A 12,901-nucleotide genomic window follows, 5' to 3' on the forward strand; every position below is an offset into this window, starting at 1 on the left:
TCTAGGCCTGGAGGTGGCGGAGGTTCCAGGGCCCGCATTACACCGGACTGGGAGGTGGCCTGAGCCCACTGCATCTATGGTTCCTGGCTAACTAAAGCAATTGTTACCATCCACCTCTCGTGTCTCCCCTTTTCCCCATAGTTTGTAAGCTTGCGAGCAGGGCCCTCACTCCTCCTGGTATCTGTTTTGAACTGTATTTCTGTTATGCTGTAATGTCTATTGTCTGTACAAGTCCCCTCTATAATTTGTAAAGCGCTGCGGAATATGTTGGCGCTATATAAATAAAATTATTATTATTATTATTATTTATTATTTTCCCGCACGGATTTATTTTGTTTTCCTTTTTCTTGTTTTTAAGCTGCGCTGGTCCCTCTTTTGAGTGTATCCGCAGCATTTGTTTGCCCCATAGGTGAACTGTTTTTTTGATTCTCACCTTTTGGACTCAGGGTATCCCTGAATGGACCTCGGTCCACTGGTTTATTTGTTATTTGTCGTATGTCTTGTTTGTGCCCTCCCTTCTCTATCTCCCCTTCTTCCAGTCTTCCCACATGTATGCTCTAGGTTACTGGCCACATGTCTTCTATTCTCATACACAGGTTATCGGTGTCCAGATGATTGCAAAACTGTTTACATGACCTCATTATGAGTATCTCGTTGTATTCAATTAATGTTAATGGTCTCAACTCTCCGGGCAAGAGGTCTGTTGTGTGGCGTCAGTTGGGCAAATCCCGCCATGATATTTTGTGTCTTCAGGAAACACACTTGCTGGAATGTGATAATCCCAGAATGCATTCAGGTTTATACCCGCACCAATTTTTTGCTAATGGCCCGTCAAAAAAGGCGGGAGTAGCCATTTTCTTTAGCAGGGCCAATTCCTTTCAGCTGGTTCGCTCTATTGCGGATCCGCTGGGTAGGTTCATTGTGGTTCTATGCCTTATTAACAATGCACCCTACACCATTGCCTCGATCTATGCCCCTAATGTAGGGCAGCTCAAGTTTCTGGAGGGGGTTTTCAAAATTCTACACGATGTCCAACATGGTCACAAACTGATTGCTGGTGATTTCAATGCTCCAATGTCTAGGGATTTGGACTGCTCTGCCTCCTCCCTGTCAAGATGCGAAGCAGGTCCTCTGACTAATTCCTTCAACCTACATGATGTCTGGAGATATCTGCATTGCGGCGAGAGAGACTACACGTTCTTGTCTCCCAGGCACGGCTCCTACAGCAGGATTGATTTTGTGCTGGTGAATGACGTGGCTCTTCCTCATTGCATCTCAGCAGATATAGGCAGAATCACCTGGTCGGATCATGCCCCGGTGTCCCTTACTCTAAAAGACCCCTTAGCCATCAGGCCTCCCGCACACTGGCATCTCAACGCCCATCTCCTTGCTGACCAATCCAACTCCCAGGGTATTGAGGAGGCCTTGCGGGAATTTTTTGCTTCCAATGATACACCTGACATATGTGACGATACCCTTTGGTTTGCCCACAAGGCGGTAATCAGGGGTTGCCTCATTAAGATGGCGGCAACGGCCAAAAGAAAGTATAATGCAGCTCTCCAATCTGCCCTAGATGAATTAACTCACCTTGAGACGGCTTACAAACTATCCCCTACACCAGCGCTTTTCTCTGATCTCTCTGCAGCTCGCATGCATGTCCGTAACCTGCTCCTCCATAAAGCTGAGAAGACTCTGAGGAAAACTAGAGCTAAATTTTATGCAATGGGGGACCGAGCGGGTGCTGTTCTGGCTAGACGTGTTAGGAGGAGAGAGGCTCAATCCAAGATCCCATTCTTGCTCAGGACTGACGGCTCCCAGGTGTGCAACCCTATTCATATTGCTGAGGAGTTTGCATCTTATTATTCCTCTCTCTATGATCTCGGGTCTGACCCAGGGATTCCCCAGCCTTCGTGGGAGTCAATTTTGGCATTCTTGGAGAAGGCTAATCTCCCCTCGGTCACTTCGGAGCAGCTCTCTTTCCTAAACTCCCCCATTGCCGAGCCTGAGCTCACGCAGATTGTCAGAGAGGCCAATAAGGGTTCCTCCCCTGGGCCAGATGGCTTTTCTTTTCTTTACTATGCCCAGTTCTTTTCTGTCCTCTCCCCTTATCTTTTGCGCCTTTTTAATAGTTGGTTGTCGACAGGCAGTATTAGGGCTGAGGGGTTGGAGGCTTCCATAGCGACTCTTAGGTCACGTCGGTCGTTCGAGGCGCCCCCGCCTTTAACAGAGGACCCGGCTCATAGGTTCTTCAGACCAGCCACTATATTGCCCCATGGCATCTCCATTATCTATAAAGCCCTCATATCCTATGGTTCCACTGACAAATTTCAATTTATGACTTCCTGGGAGTCCTCGCTGGGCTTTGAGGCCTCCCTGGAGGATTGGCAGTTTGCAATGATACATCCCTCTAAATTCTCCTTATGTATTGGCCACTTGGAACAGGTGAAAAAGATACAACTACATTGGTACATTACCCCCGTCCGCTTGGCGAGGTTTTCCCCGTCTTCCTCCCCTCTCTGTTGGAAGGGGTGTGGCGCCTTGGGGTCCTCCTCCCATGTTTGGTGGTCGTGCCCGCAGATTCAGGCTTTCTGGCGCGAGGTGGAGGCATTGATTACCGATCTGACTCGTCTCCCCCTGGCGCTGAGTGGTCAGCTCGCTGTCCTGGGCATTTCCCTCATCGATCTCCCCTTCCCTCTCCGGCCCATAGTCTCTAATGTCCTAGTTGCCGCCAGACAATGCATTGCGAAACATTGGAAGTCCTCGGATCTCCCTTCCAGAGCCGAATTGATTGCCAAAATCGACTTACACTTCTGCTATGAGGTTATTATGGCTCAGGGTTTGTCGAGGAGAACTAGGGTCCTCTCATGGTGGGACCCCTGGGTGTCCTCCGCATACATCTCCCAGTCTGCTCTTACCCTCATTTAAAACGTATGTTTCTTCAATTTCCTTTTTTTGCTGTACTTGACACTGTAATTGTGTATTTTGTACTGATTGTGTTGTGGTCTTCATGTATTTTGCACTGGATTTTTCCCCTCATCCCCCTTCCCTCTCCGATTGCCCTCCCCTCCCTTCCTCCCCCTCCTCTTCCCGAAGTTCACTGATGTGTGGTTTAACATGCAATTTCTCAATAAAAACTTATTGGTTTAAAAAGAGAACACCATGAAAATAAGTAAATATATATATACTGTACACAAAAATGATACCCACATAGCATATCACCCCATCACAAGCTAGTTATTGTCATGCTGCTGCAATGCAGGTAGGTGCAGGCTTCACTAGATGGCAGTAGGGAGGAAGCAGGTCTGCACCTAAACAGAGCTGACCTGCAGTGCAGCAGTGAGGCTACCACAGGTGGCAGCAGAACATTCAAACAAGCCGGTTCTATATAGTCAGTAGCGCAGTACCAAAGGAAAAGACAAAACTCAGTAACAGTCAGGAGCGGATAAGCCAAAGAAAGAAGACAAAAACAGGTTAGGAATCAGGATACAAGCCAAGTCAAAACCAGGGGAGTCTGCACACTAAAGGGAAACACTGAGTCAAGATGGGAACGGGAAAACAAAGACACGGATTCAGGAAGCTAGAGCAGCAGGACAAATCAGGATATACCAGAGTCAGCTACACACGCCGTAGGCAGAACTATAACTGACACGACCTGCAGGATGCAACAGAGATAAATAGCAACACCCGAAACCAGACTGAGGCAGAGAAAAGTTAACTCCTGACGTGATCAGACCAGGAAAAAGGGCAAACAGTACTCAAAACCCGGTCCGGATCATGACAGTTATTATATAGTTAGTTTATAGCTATGGATTGTAAATTAAATTTTTATACAAGTTGTCTTCTTTGTTCACTATCACCAGCTTTGTGGTAGGTTCTGATGGATACCTGTATGAAGGACGTGGCTGGCACTGGGTTGGGGCTCACACCAAGGGCCACAACTCTATTGGTTATGGCATAAGCTTCATTGGAGATTTCACAACATTGGTCCCTGATACTCGAATACTACAACTGCTTAAAGATGGCTTTTTGAAGTATGCCGTGAGATCCGGTTACATCTTGCCCAACTATACCATTCAAGGTCATCGTCAGGTTGTTAACACCACGTGTCCAGGAGATGCCTTGTTCCAAGAGATTACAAGCTGGGAGCACTTTATCAAGGTAATATAAAAAATTATAGCTAAACCTAGAAGTGCATTGGGGGGGTGTAAATCTAGTAGGATATTTAGATATGCCCCCAATGCACTTTCAGGCTAATTTACTGTATATGTGGCTTTACATTTTTATTTCTCGGCACTGACTCATTGGAATTATTTTTATTGTTGTGTAACCTATACAGCCAAACTGCTTGTTTTATCCGCCCAGACAGGACTAGCCCAGATAGGTTAGTGATTAGCCCAGATAGGTTCCCTTTAAAATTGTCAAGTACAAGTCCTCTCAATAGCTAATGTGATTCCCTAAAAGTTTCCTTTGTTAAACCAGTAATCTAGAATCTGAAATGGAGACAGTTTTCTCCTGACTCCTTCTGTATTTTGGACATGTATTAGAAGGATCTACACCTGCACATAGACATGTTGGCTACGATGTGGAAAATAATGGTTTCCTGCAGCCCTTTAAATCCCAGAAAGCACAGAACAGCCTTAGCTAACCATAGATAATAAGAGCAGAGACATCAGCCAGGTGGAAGGTGACATCAATTTATAACTTATGACAAAGCGAGAAACTTTTTGGCTGCCCTTTGGGAAACCAAGAATCTTGCCACCTTCCTTTCCCACTCATGAGTGGATGATAAAGATGTTTTTTGTAGGTCTGGTGGAAATGCAGTATGGGCAACCCCAGTTGTTACCTGAAAGAGTACCCCAGTAGGGCCATGGTCGGACACAATAATGGACCACAATGAACTGAGTTTGGAACCAATCATTGGTCCGTAAGGTCTACACAAATAAAATATATGAAGCTTTATTATTTATACCAAGTTTATAGATGAGAATCTGTATAAATGAAGGGTGAGCCCTCTGAATCTTTCCTCCTATTGGGCACAATTGAATATTTCCAGTTATATAAGCTGCTGGGAGCCCCTTATGATTAGGTTTTATTATGGAACACAATTTAAATGCTCCATTATCTTTCTGCAAGACTTCCAATAAAATCAATTTTTGTCTCAAAAATGCTGGACATAGCTTTAGGGTTTTAACTTGTAGAATGATTTTTTCGGTTTGGGACTTTCTCTGTTAAAAGGGTTATCTGGGAAAAGGAAGGAAGGAAAGGAAAGTAGGAGGAAGGAAGGAAAAGGAAAGAATGGAAAGGAAAAGAAAAGAAGGAAGGAAGATAGGAAGGAAGGAAAGAAGAATGAAAGAAAATGTCATTATGAATAAACTGATAAATATCTTTAATTGGCTAACCACATTTATTTTGTCTAGGAAGGTAGGTTTTTAAAATATACGTTGTATTGTAGGAGCAGCATTTGGTGGGAAGCTCTGCTGCCTTGACCTGGAGATAGATTGTATGTCCAAGTTATCTCGAGGTCATAGCGGTAGAGCTTTTTACAGAACATTCTCAAAGGCTCCTGTCCTGTTATGATTCTAGGACACGTTTCTGTCCGTGTAACAAGACAACAAGACGTACTTTTTAAGAGAGTCCCCTAACAATAAGCAGATCATATAGTGTCTGCCCGCTGGGTTCCACACCAATCAGCCATATTTTTTTGATAAAAACAGGTTTAGAATTTCCACAAAAGTGTCATCACAGTTGGAATTAAAGGGGTTGTCTGGGCATAGATATTTGATGGCCAATGTACAGGATAGGCTATCAATAGCAGATCGATGAGGGTCCAACACCCGGGACCCCACCAATCTGCTTTGGCAGAGGCCAGATGTAAACACTTTGAGTGGAGGTGCTGCACGCATCTCCATTCAAGTTGTAGTGGCCACTAAACTTTGAAAAAAGTAGGGAGTCGGAACCCCCCAACCAATTTGCTATTGATGACCTATTATGCAGCTAGGTCATCAAATACCTATACTATACCCAGCCAACCAATAAAAGCATAACAAAATCAAATGCTTTTTAACCCACCTCTCCACTGGCATAGAGACGAAGATCCTCAGAGGAGGACCCCTTTCGTTTTTTTACATCCCTTGCTTAATAGAGTATATAACTCTAGATCTTCTAACCTAGAAAGCCCCTTTAAGCTTCTACTATAAACCTTCATGACCACTTTTTAAGATACCTAACCTTTATTCTATTGCATTTTTAGGAATCTACAGAATCTAAAGAATAATTTATCACAGATCAAGATATCAACCCTCCTACTCTACACCCAATAAAACTTGACATCATTTTGACTTCCGTGTATTGTAATTCATTTGCGTATAACCACAATGCTCACTTACACCTCCTCTGAACCGCCTTACTAGACTCTGATCAGTATGGCTTAAGATTTTCGTGACACCACAGGTTTACTGTTATCTTAAAAAAAAAAGCTTTGTCAAATATGTTTCCTGTTGTAAGGGGAAGAAGCAGCCGAAAGATACAAAAAGAGAGGGCGACAGAGAGGGGCTGGGTTTGGTAGAGGAGGTAAACAAGCCAGCTTAACAGACAAGGTGGCTGTCGAAAAAGAAACAGGTTGACAAGCCAAGATCGGAAGAAGTTGCAAAAATAGAGAAATCACCAGAGCAAAGGTGTCTTCAAGAAGAAAAGTGGATGCTATTATAAATGCATAATATGGTACAAGAGGGATTTTAGCGGCAACCGTGAACACTGTAAACAGCCAGAAGTCCACAGAAGAGCTGCAATTCCAGAGTCAGGACATCACTTAGAAGCATGGTGGAACCTTGTGAAGACCCAGGAGCTCTAGAATGCACCAATCCAGAGCCTTCTCCTCTTGGATCTTATCAATGGAAGAAAGGACACAAGCGAAGCATGTGGGATCGACTTCAGGGGTGGAAGTCTTCTCGATCCCAGAACAAGGAACCACAAAAAAAGCCGAATAATCTGTTTAAGAAGATAAAGTCCTCCAAGGAGTCTAACGCAGGAGGCATTGTGCACTATCTGCGCTCAGTGTCGCTGCACCAGAAGGGAAGGAAGAAAGAGGTGGTGGAGCATGTTGAGGTTTTAGAAGGTAAGCAAAAGAATTCAGGACACTTTTTATATAGCTCGTCATACATGTTCCACATTTTCGTCCTTATGAAATAACAGGTGGGAATTCTTCAATGTTGGAGATATCAGATAGTTCTTGTGGTAATTTCTTTGTGATAACACAATGACGCACTTTTCTCAAATAATTTCCAAGAATAACCAGGAGTCTTATCAAGTGTTGGAAACAGTGAGACATCTACAGTATTTATGAATGCAATCCAGTTGATCCTGTTTGATCTTGTGTTACCTGAAAGGGATTTTTTTTTCTTTTATCAGATTGGCCCATACCTAACAGGGTGTTTTTTACCCCCTCATTGCAGAACATTTTATCCTTTTAGGTCACATTAGCCCATGCCTTCCAGGGTTTTTTTTAGGTCACATTAGTCCATGCCTTCCAGGGTTTGTTTTTTTTGCAGAAGATTTCAATCTTTTAGGTCAGATTGGCCAATGTCTTACAGGATGTTTTACCTTCTTCATTGCAGAACATTTTACCCTTTTAGGTTAGATACCTCACAGGGTTTTTTTTAATTGCGGGACATTTTATCCTTTACGGTAAGTCATTTTGGCCAATGCCTTATGAGTTTTTTTAACTCCTTCATTGCAGGAAATGTTACCCTTTTAACTTAGAGGCCTAGCTAGGGTTTTAGTTCTGGGGAGGGTGAAACGTCTGAGTGGGCCCCTAACATTGTAACTCTGATTAAAACTATGGTGACACACCCTAATAGTGGAGAATATCAGCAGATGACCGGGCCGTTACTGAAAATAATCTATATAGTATAGTATAGCAGGTTTTTTTAATTATTATTATTTTTAACATTACATTTTTTACTATTGATGCCGCATAGGCAGCGTCAATAGTAAAAAGTTGGGGACACACAGGGTTAATAGCGGCGGTAACGGAGTGCGTTACCCGCGGCATAACGCGATCCGTTACCACCGGCATTAACCCTGTGTTAGCGGTGACCGGAGGGGAGTATGCAGGCGACAGGCACTGACTGTGGGGAGTAAGGAGCGGCCATTTTCTTCCAGACTGTGCCCGCCGCTGATTGGTCGTGGCAGCCATGACAGGCAGCTGGCGAGACCAATCAGCGAATGAATAACTGTGACAGACAGAAGGACAGACGGAAGTGACCCTTAGACAATTATATAGTAGATAATGCACTCCCATATGCCTCCATATAGTATAATGCACTCCTCATACGCCGCCATATAGTATAATGTGCTCTCCATAGGCCTCTATAGTATACTGCACTCTCCACGAGACTCTATATAGTATAATACATTCCCTATAGGCCTCCAGATAGTATAATGCACTCTATGACTATGACTTTATGCAGTATAATGCACTCCCCATAGGAAGACTCTATATAGTATAATGCACTTACCATAGGCAGACTCTAAACAGTTTAATGCACTCCTGAAAGGCAGACTATATATAGTATAATGCACTCCCCATAGGCAGACTCTACATAGTATAATGCACTCCCCATAGGCAGACTCTATATAGTAAAATGCACTCCCCATAGACCTGTATATAATATAATTCACTCTCCAGAGGCAGACTCTATATAGTATAATGCACTTCCCATAGGCAGACGCTATATAGTAAAATGCACTCCCCAAAGGCAGACTCTATATAGTATAATGCACTCCCCATAGACCTGTATATAGTATAATGCACTCTCCAGAGGCAGACTCTATATAGTATAATGCACTTCCCATAGACCTGTATATAGTATAATGCACTCTCCAGAGGCAGACTCTATATAGTATAATGCACTTCCCATAGGCAGTGTCACGCCCTACAGACGTGTCTATCGGGTGGACCCACTGGACCGCAAATACAGCGGTTACTGATACCAGGAAGGGAGAACCAGACCAGGAAAGCAGGTTCAAACGCTTTATTGTACAGTAATAAAAACACTAGGGGAGACACCCCAAAGGAAGGCCACAGGGCCACAACACCAGAAAGCCTCTAAGGAGACCAAGGCTTGGAGTGACCCCTATACAGGGATTTCCCCTAGACCACCAATAGAGGGTCCGATGAGGCAGACACCTGTGTTAAACCGACCTAGGAGGTAGGAAGAAAAGAATAAACAAAACAGGGCTGAATGTGGAACTTGGAAGCAGGAAGAAGACTGCAGGGAACCACACAGGATACTGGACTCAGGATGCTGTGGAGACCAGACTCGATCCTAGGGAAAAAAGGAACACAGCGTAAGACAGGCAAATTGGACTGATAAGCCTAGCAGGATCAGACCTGGAGCAGCAACTTCAGGATAATAGAAGTTGCCTAGGCGGCATCCAGGAGTGACTGAGATCCTTATATACCTCCAGCCTCCAGGTGATAGGCCGGGAGGAGGGGCAGTGAGTAGGGAGGGGCTGACCCTTTAAGAAGCCAGAGAGCTCGCCTGCCCGCCCCCTATGCACTCCCTAGGAGAGGGAGAGAAAGGAGGAAGTGTAGCAGACATGGGAGCAAGGACCCGGGCAGCATGTCTGCAGGGACGGACCCCGGAGCGCCGGCAGACGACCGGAGCGTGACCCTGCTGGCTAAGGACAGGACCAGAAGAGGTAAGAGCAGGCGGGGAAGAGAAAGAAGGCGCCCCTGACTGCGAGGTGGTGACAGGCAGACTCTATATAGTATAATGTGCTCCACATAGGCAGACTCTATGTAGTATAATGCACATCAGACACAGATGGGGAATGGGCATGCTCATAGAGTTAACAGTAGTGTAGCTCCAGGTGTGCCCCTCAGAGTGCGGGGCCCAGAGCGACCGCCCCTTCTTCCACCCCGGTACCTAACCTAGTGCCTTTTAGGTAACATTAACCCATACCTTATGGGGCTTCTTTTACCTTTTCCATTGGTGGACATTTTATCGTTTTAAATCAGATGGGCCCATGCCTTACAGGGTGTTTTTAATTGCAGGACATTTTATCCTTTTAGGCCAGTTTGTCACATGCCTTATGAGGTTTTTACCTTCTGCATTGCTGGTCATTTTATCCTTTTAGGTCACATTAACCCATGCCATAAGGTTTTTTACTTTCTTCATTGCTGAACGTTTATCCCTTTTAGGTCAGATTGGCCCGTGCCTTAATTTTTTTTACCATTTTCATTGCAGGAAATTTTATCTTTCTAGGTCACATTAGTTCATGCCTAACAGATTTTTTTTCACTTCCTTCTCTACAGAAAATGTTATTCTTTTAGATCACAGCAAGGAATAAGCAGAGAATAAAGTGTTGTCATAGCACAACCTGTCACTTTAAGGAGGTTCTCCACCTCTGGCAAGATTTTTTTTTTCTTTTTTGGCTCTACTTAAATGCATGTATTTGGAACTAAAAACTATTATTTGTTTCAATGAAAAATTTGCATTGTATGGCTTTTACAGGCTCCTTTTCCCCCCCACATGTTTAAAAAATGTTAATGAAACAAAATTCCAAAAATTAATTTAAGCCAAAAAATACAGGCATTTAATTACCATAAGAATAAAATACACGTCCCCAAAGGTGGACAATGCCTTTAGGCACAGATAACGACGTAAATAAGTTATAATATCCAGGACTTGGAATCTGCAGGTATATATGAACCTCTTTTGTACGCTCCTCTATGGGGAGTAAAGCCTATGGACTCTTTCATTGTTGGACTTGGCAGACATCTGTTCAGTCGTAGATACTGTGGTTGGAACCAACGGAAATGTCAACGTTTCCTGCTCTGTCCAAGTAGCTTTACGTGCTGATTACTGAGTCTGGATTTATAATTTTTGTCAGGTTGAAATATGTTTTTGCAGCTTCTTGCCCATCACTCGCCCACTGGATTACCGCACCTAACACCAGTAATATATCAGGGGATGACTGATTAGCTGACTCACTAGTGAATATGCCGAACAGATGAGCAAATCGATCCTTAAAAAGCTGGAAGTGTTGATTCTAGCAAATCTGAAATATTTGTGATTCATTTCCATCTCCATTTTTCTGTCTTCTTTTGATACCTGGAAAGGGTTAACATAGCAAAATAAATTATACGCACCTATCCTAGACCCTCACCGATCTTATGCCACCACTGCTGCTCCATGGTCCTACGCAACCGTCTTTGTTTCTTCTGGTTAATAACTTGCCTAAGCGTCAGTCACATGGGAGAGAGTCATGTCATCATGTCGCCCTCACCAAAGTGGATGTGTGAGGCCACTCACTGGAAGAACCAAATACCAGTGTAGGGGACTGGAAATCTGCAACAGATAGTCCAGGTGAGGGCCTTGGACAGGTGAGAATAATCTGTTTTATTACTTTATAACTAGTTATGAGTGAACGTGCTCAGAAAAGGTGTTATCCGAGCATGCTCTGGTGCTTGCGGCTGTTAGACAGCTTCAACACATGCAGGGATTGACTAACAAACATGCGATCCCGGCATGTGGTGGTCGAACAGCCGCGGGGACTCGAACATACAGCTCTGGCAAAAATTAAGAGACCACCACATCAAAACCCTGTCATGGCCAGCCCAATCTCCAGACCTGAACCCCTTTGAAATCCTTTGGATATAATCAAGAGAATGAAGGATAGTCACAAACCATCAAACAAGAAGAACTGCTTACATTTGTGAGCCAGAAGCAGTGTGAAAGACTGGTGGAAAGCATGCCGAGACGCAGGAAAGCTGTGATTAAAAATCATGGTTATTCCACAAAATATTGATTTCTGAACTCTTCCTGGGGTAAAACATTAGTATTGTTGTTTCTAAATGATTATGAACTTGTTTTCTTTGCATTATTTGAGGTCTGAAAGCACTGGGTTTTTTTTGTTGTTATTTTGACCATTTTTCTTTTTCAGAAAATAAATACAAAATTTATTGCTTGGAACCTCAGAGACATGTTGTCAGAAGTTTATAGAATAAAAGAACAATTTACATTTTACTCAAAAATATCCCTATAAAGAGAAAAGTCAGACAATCTGAACATTTTGCAGTGGTCTCTTAATTTTTACCAGAGCTGTATTATTCAAGCACGCCGAAGACACTCGGTTAGCACCCGAGTATCCCATCACGTTCGCTCATCACTATTTATAACCCTTTCCCTCCCTTACACTTACTATGCTTTATGCTCTGGAGAGATTTCAGAATATAATAAATGTATTTTTATGTCATTCAGGGCATTTCGGTTTTTTAACAAATGTTATTTGGATCATAACCGGTTTGCCGGCCCAACCGAACAAATCTACTGTAAATTAAATTTTGGAGATTGGCTCGTCATTCAGTATTAGTAATGGAATCATGTGCCATCTTTAAGGGAGTCTATGTGTAATGTCGGTAACCGAATGCAATGTGCAGCCAATGAACTATTTATTTCCCTCACTATAGCGGTAACTTGCAGTAGTTAAGCAACAGCAATTAAGAACAGTCTAAGCAGAGTAATCACAAGTAGATTATACAATATAGAACATATAACGAGTTTTAAAGTACAGTTAGAATGGCAGAAAAAGTCATTCAGTGATTATACTAGTGTTCCTCTGACAGGGGTGATCCACCCATCCCTGTGGGAGCTACTACGTTGGCTCATCTTGCATCAATTGTCCTGGGGGGGGTCACCAGGTTTTCCTGTTAGGCCATAAGTCCTCTTGACAAAGTCTACTAATGCACGTTGAGCCTCTTACATTCAAACTGTCTCCCACCCAATCTGCTCTCATATCCCAGGCCGACCCCTGTACCATGCGTCAGTGCTGGAATCGATGGCCTGGCTCGCTTGTGTCTTCCTTTAAACATTGCAGGCATTCTCTTCTGGGCATA

General features: G+C 43.6%; 2 protein-coding genes across 3 annotated transcripts in view; both read left to right on the top strand.

Annotated features, from left to right (window-relative positions):
• Positions 1-6,338, top strand: part of PGLYRP2 (peptidoglycan recognition protein 2) — a 43,081-nt gene extending 36,743 nt beyond the window's left edge. For both annotated transcript variants that reach the window (XM_069766821.1, XM_069766820.1), the window contains exons 5-6: positions 3,861-4,158; positions 6,251-6,338. In XM_069766821.1, coding sequence (XP_069622922.1) covers positions 3,861-4,158; positions 6,251-6,274 — 322 coding nt within the window. In that variant the 3' untranslated portion in view covers positions 6,275-6,338. The remainder of the gene's footprint in view (positions 1-3,860; positions 4,159-6,250) is intronic.
• Positions 6,339-6,534: 196 nt separating this feature from the next.
• RASAL3 (RAS protein activator like 3) overlaps positions 6,535-12,901 on the top strand; it is a 74,406-nt gene continuing 68,039 nt past the window's right edge. The window contains exon 1 of the mRNA XM_069766818.1: positions 6,535-7,114. Within this exon, the coding sequence (XP_069622919.1) occupies positions 6,817-7,114 (298 nt within the window). The 5' untranslated portion in view covers positions 6,535-6,816. The remainder of the gene's footprint in view (positions 7,115-12,901) is intronic.

Source organism: Ranitomeya imitator, chromosome 4 (assembly GCF_032444005.1).
Source record: "Ranitomeya imitator isolate aRanImi1 chromosome 4, aRanImi1.pri, whole genome shotgun sequence".
Taxonomy (NCBI): domain Eukaryota; kingdom Metazoa; phylum Chordata; class Amphibia; order Anura; family Dendrobatidae; genus Ranitomeya; species Ranitomeya imitator.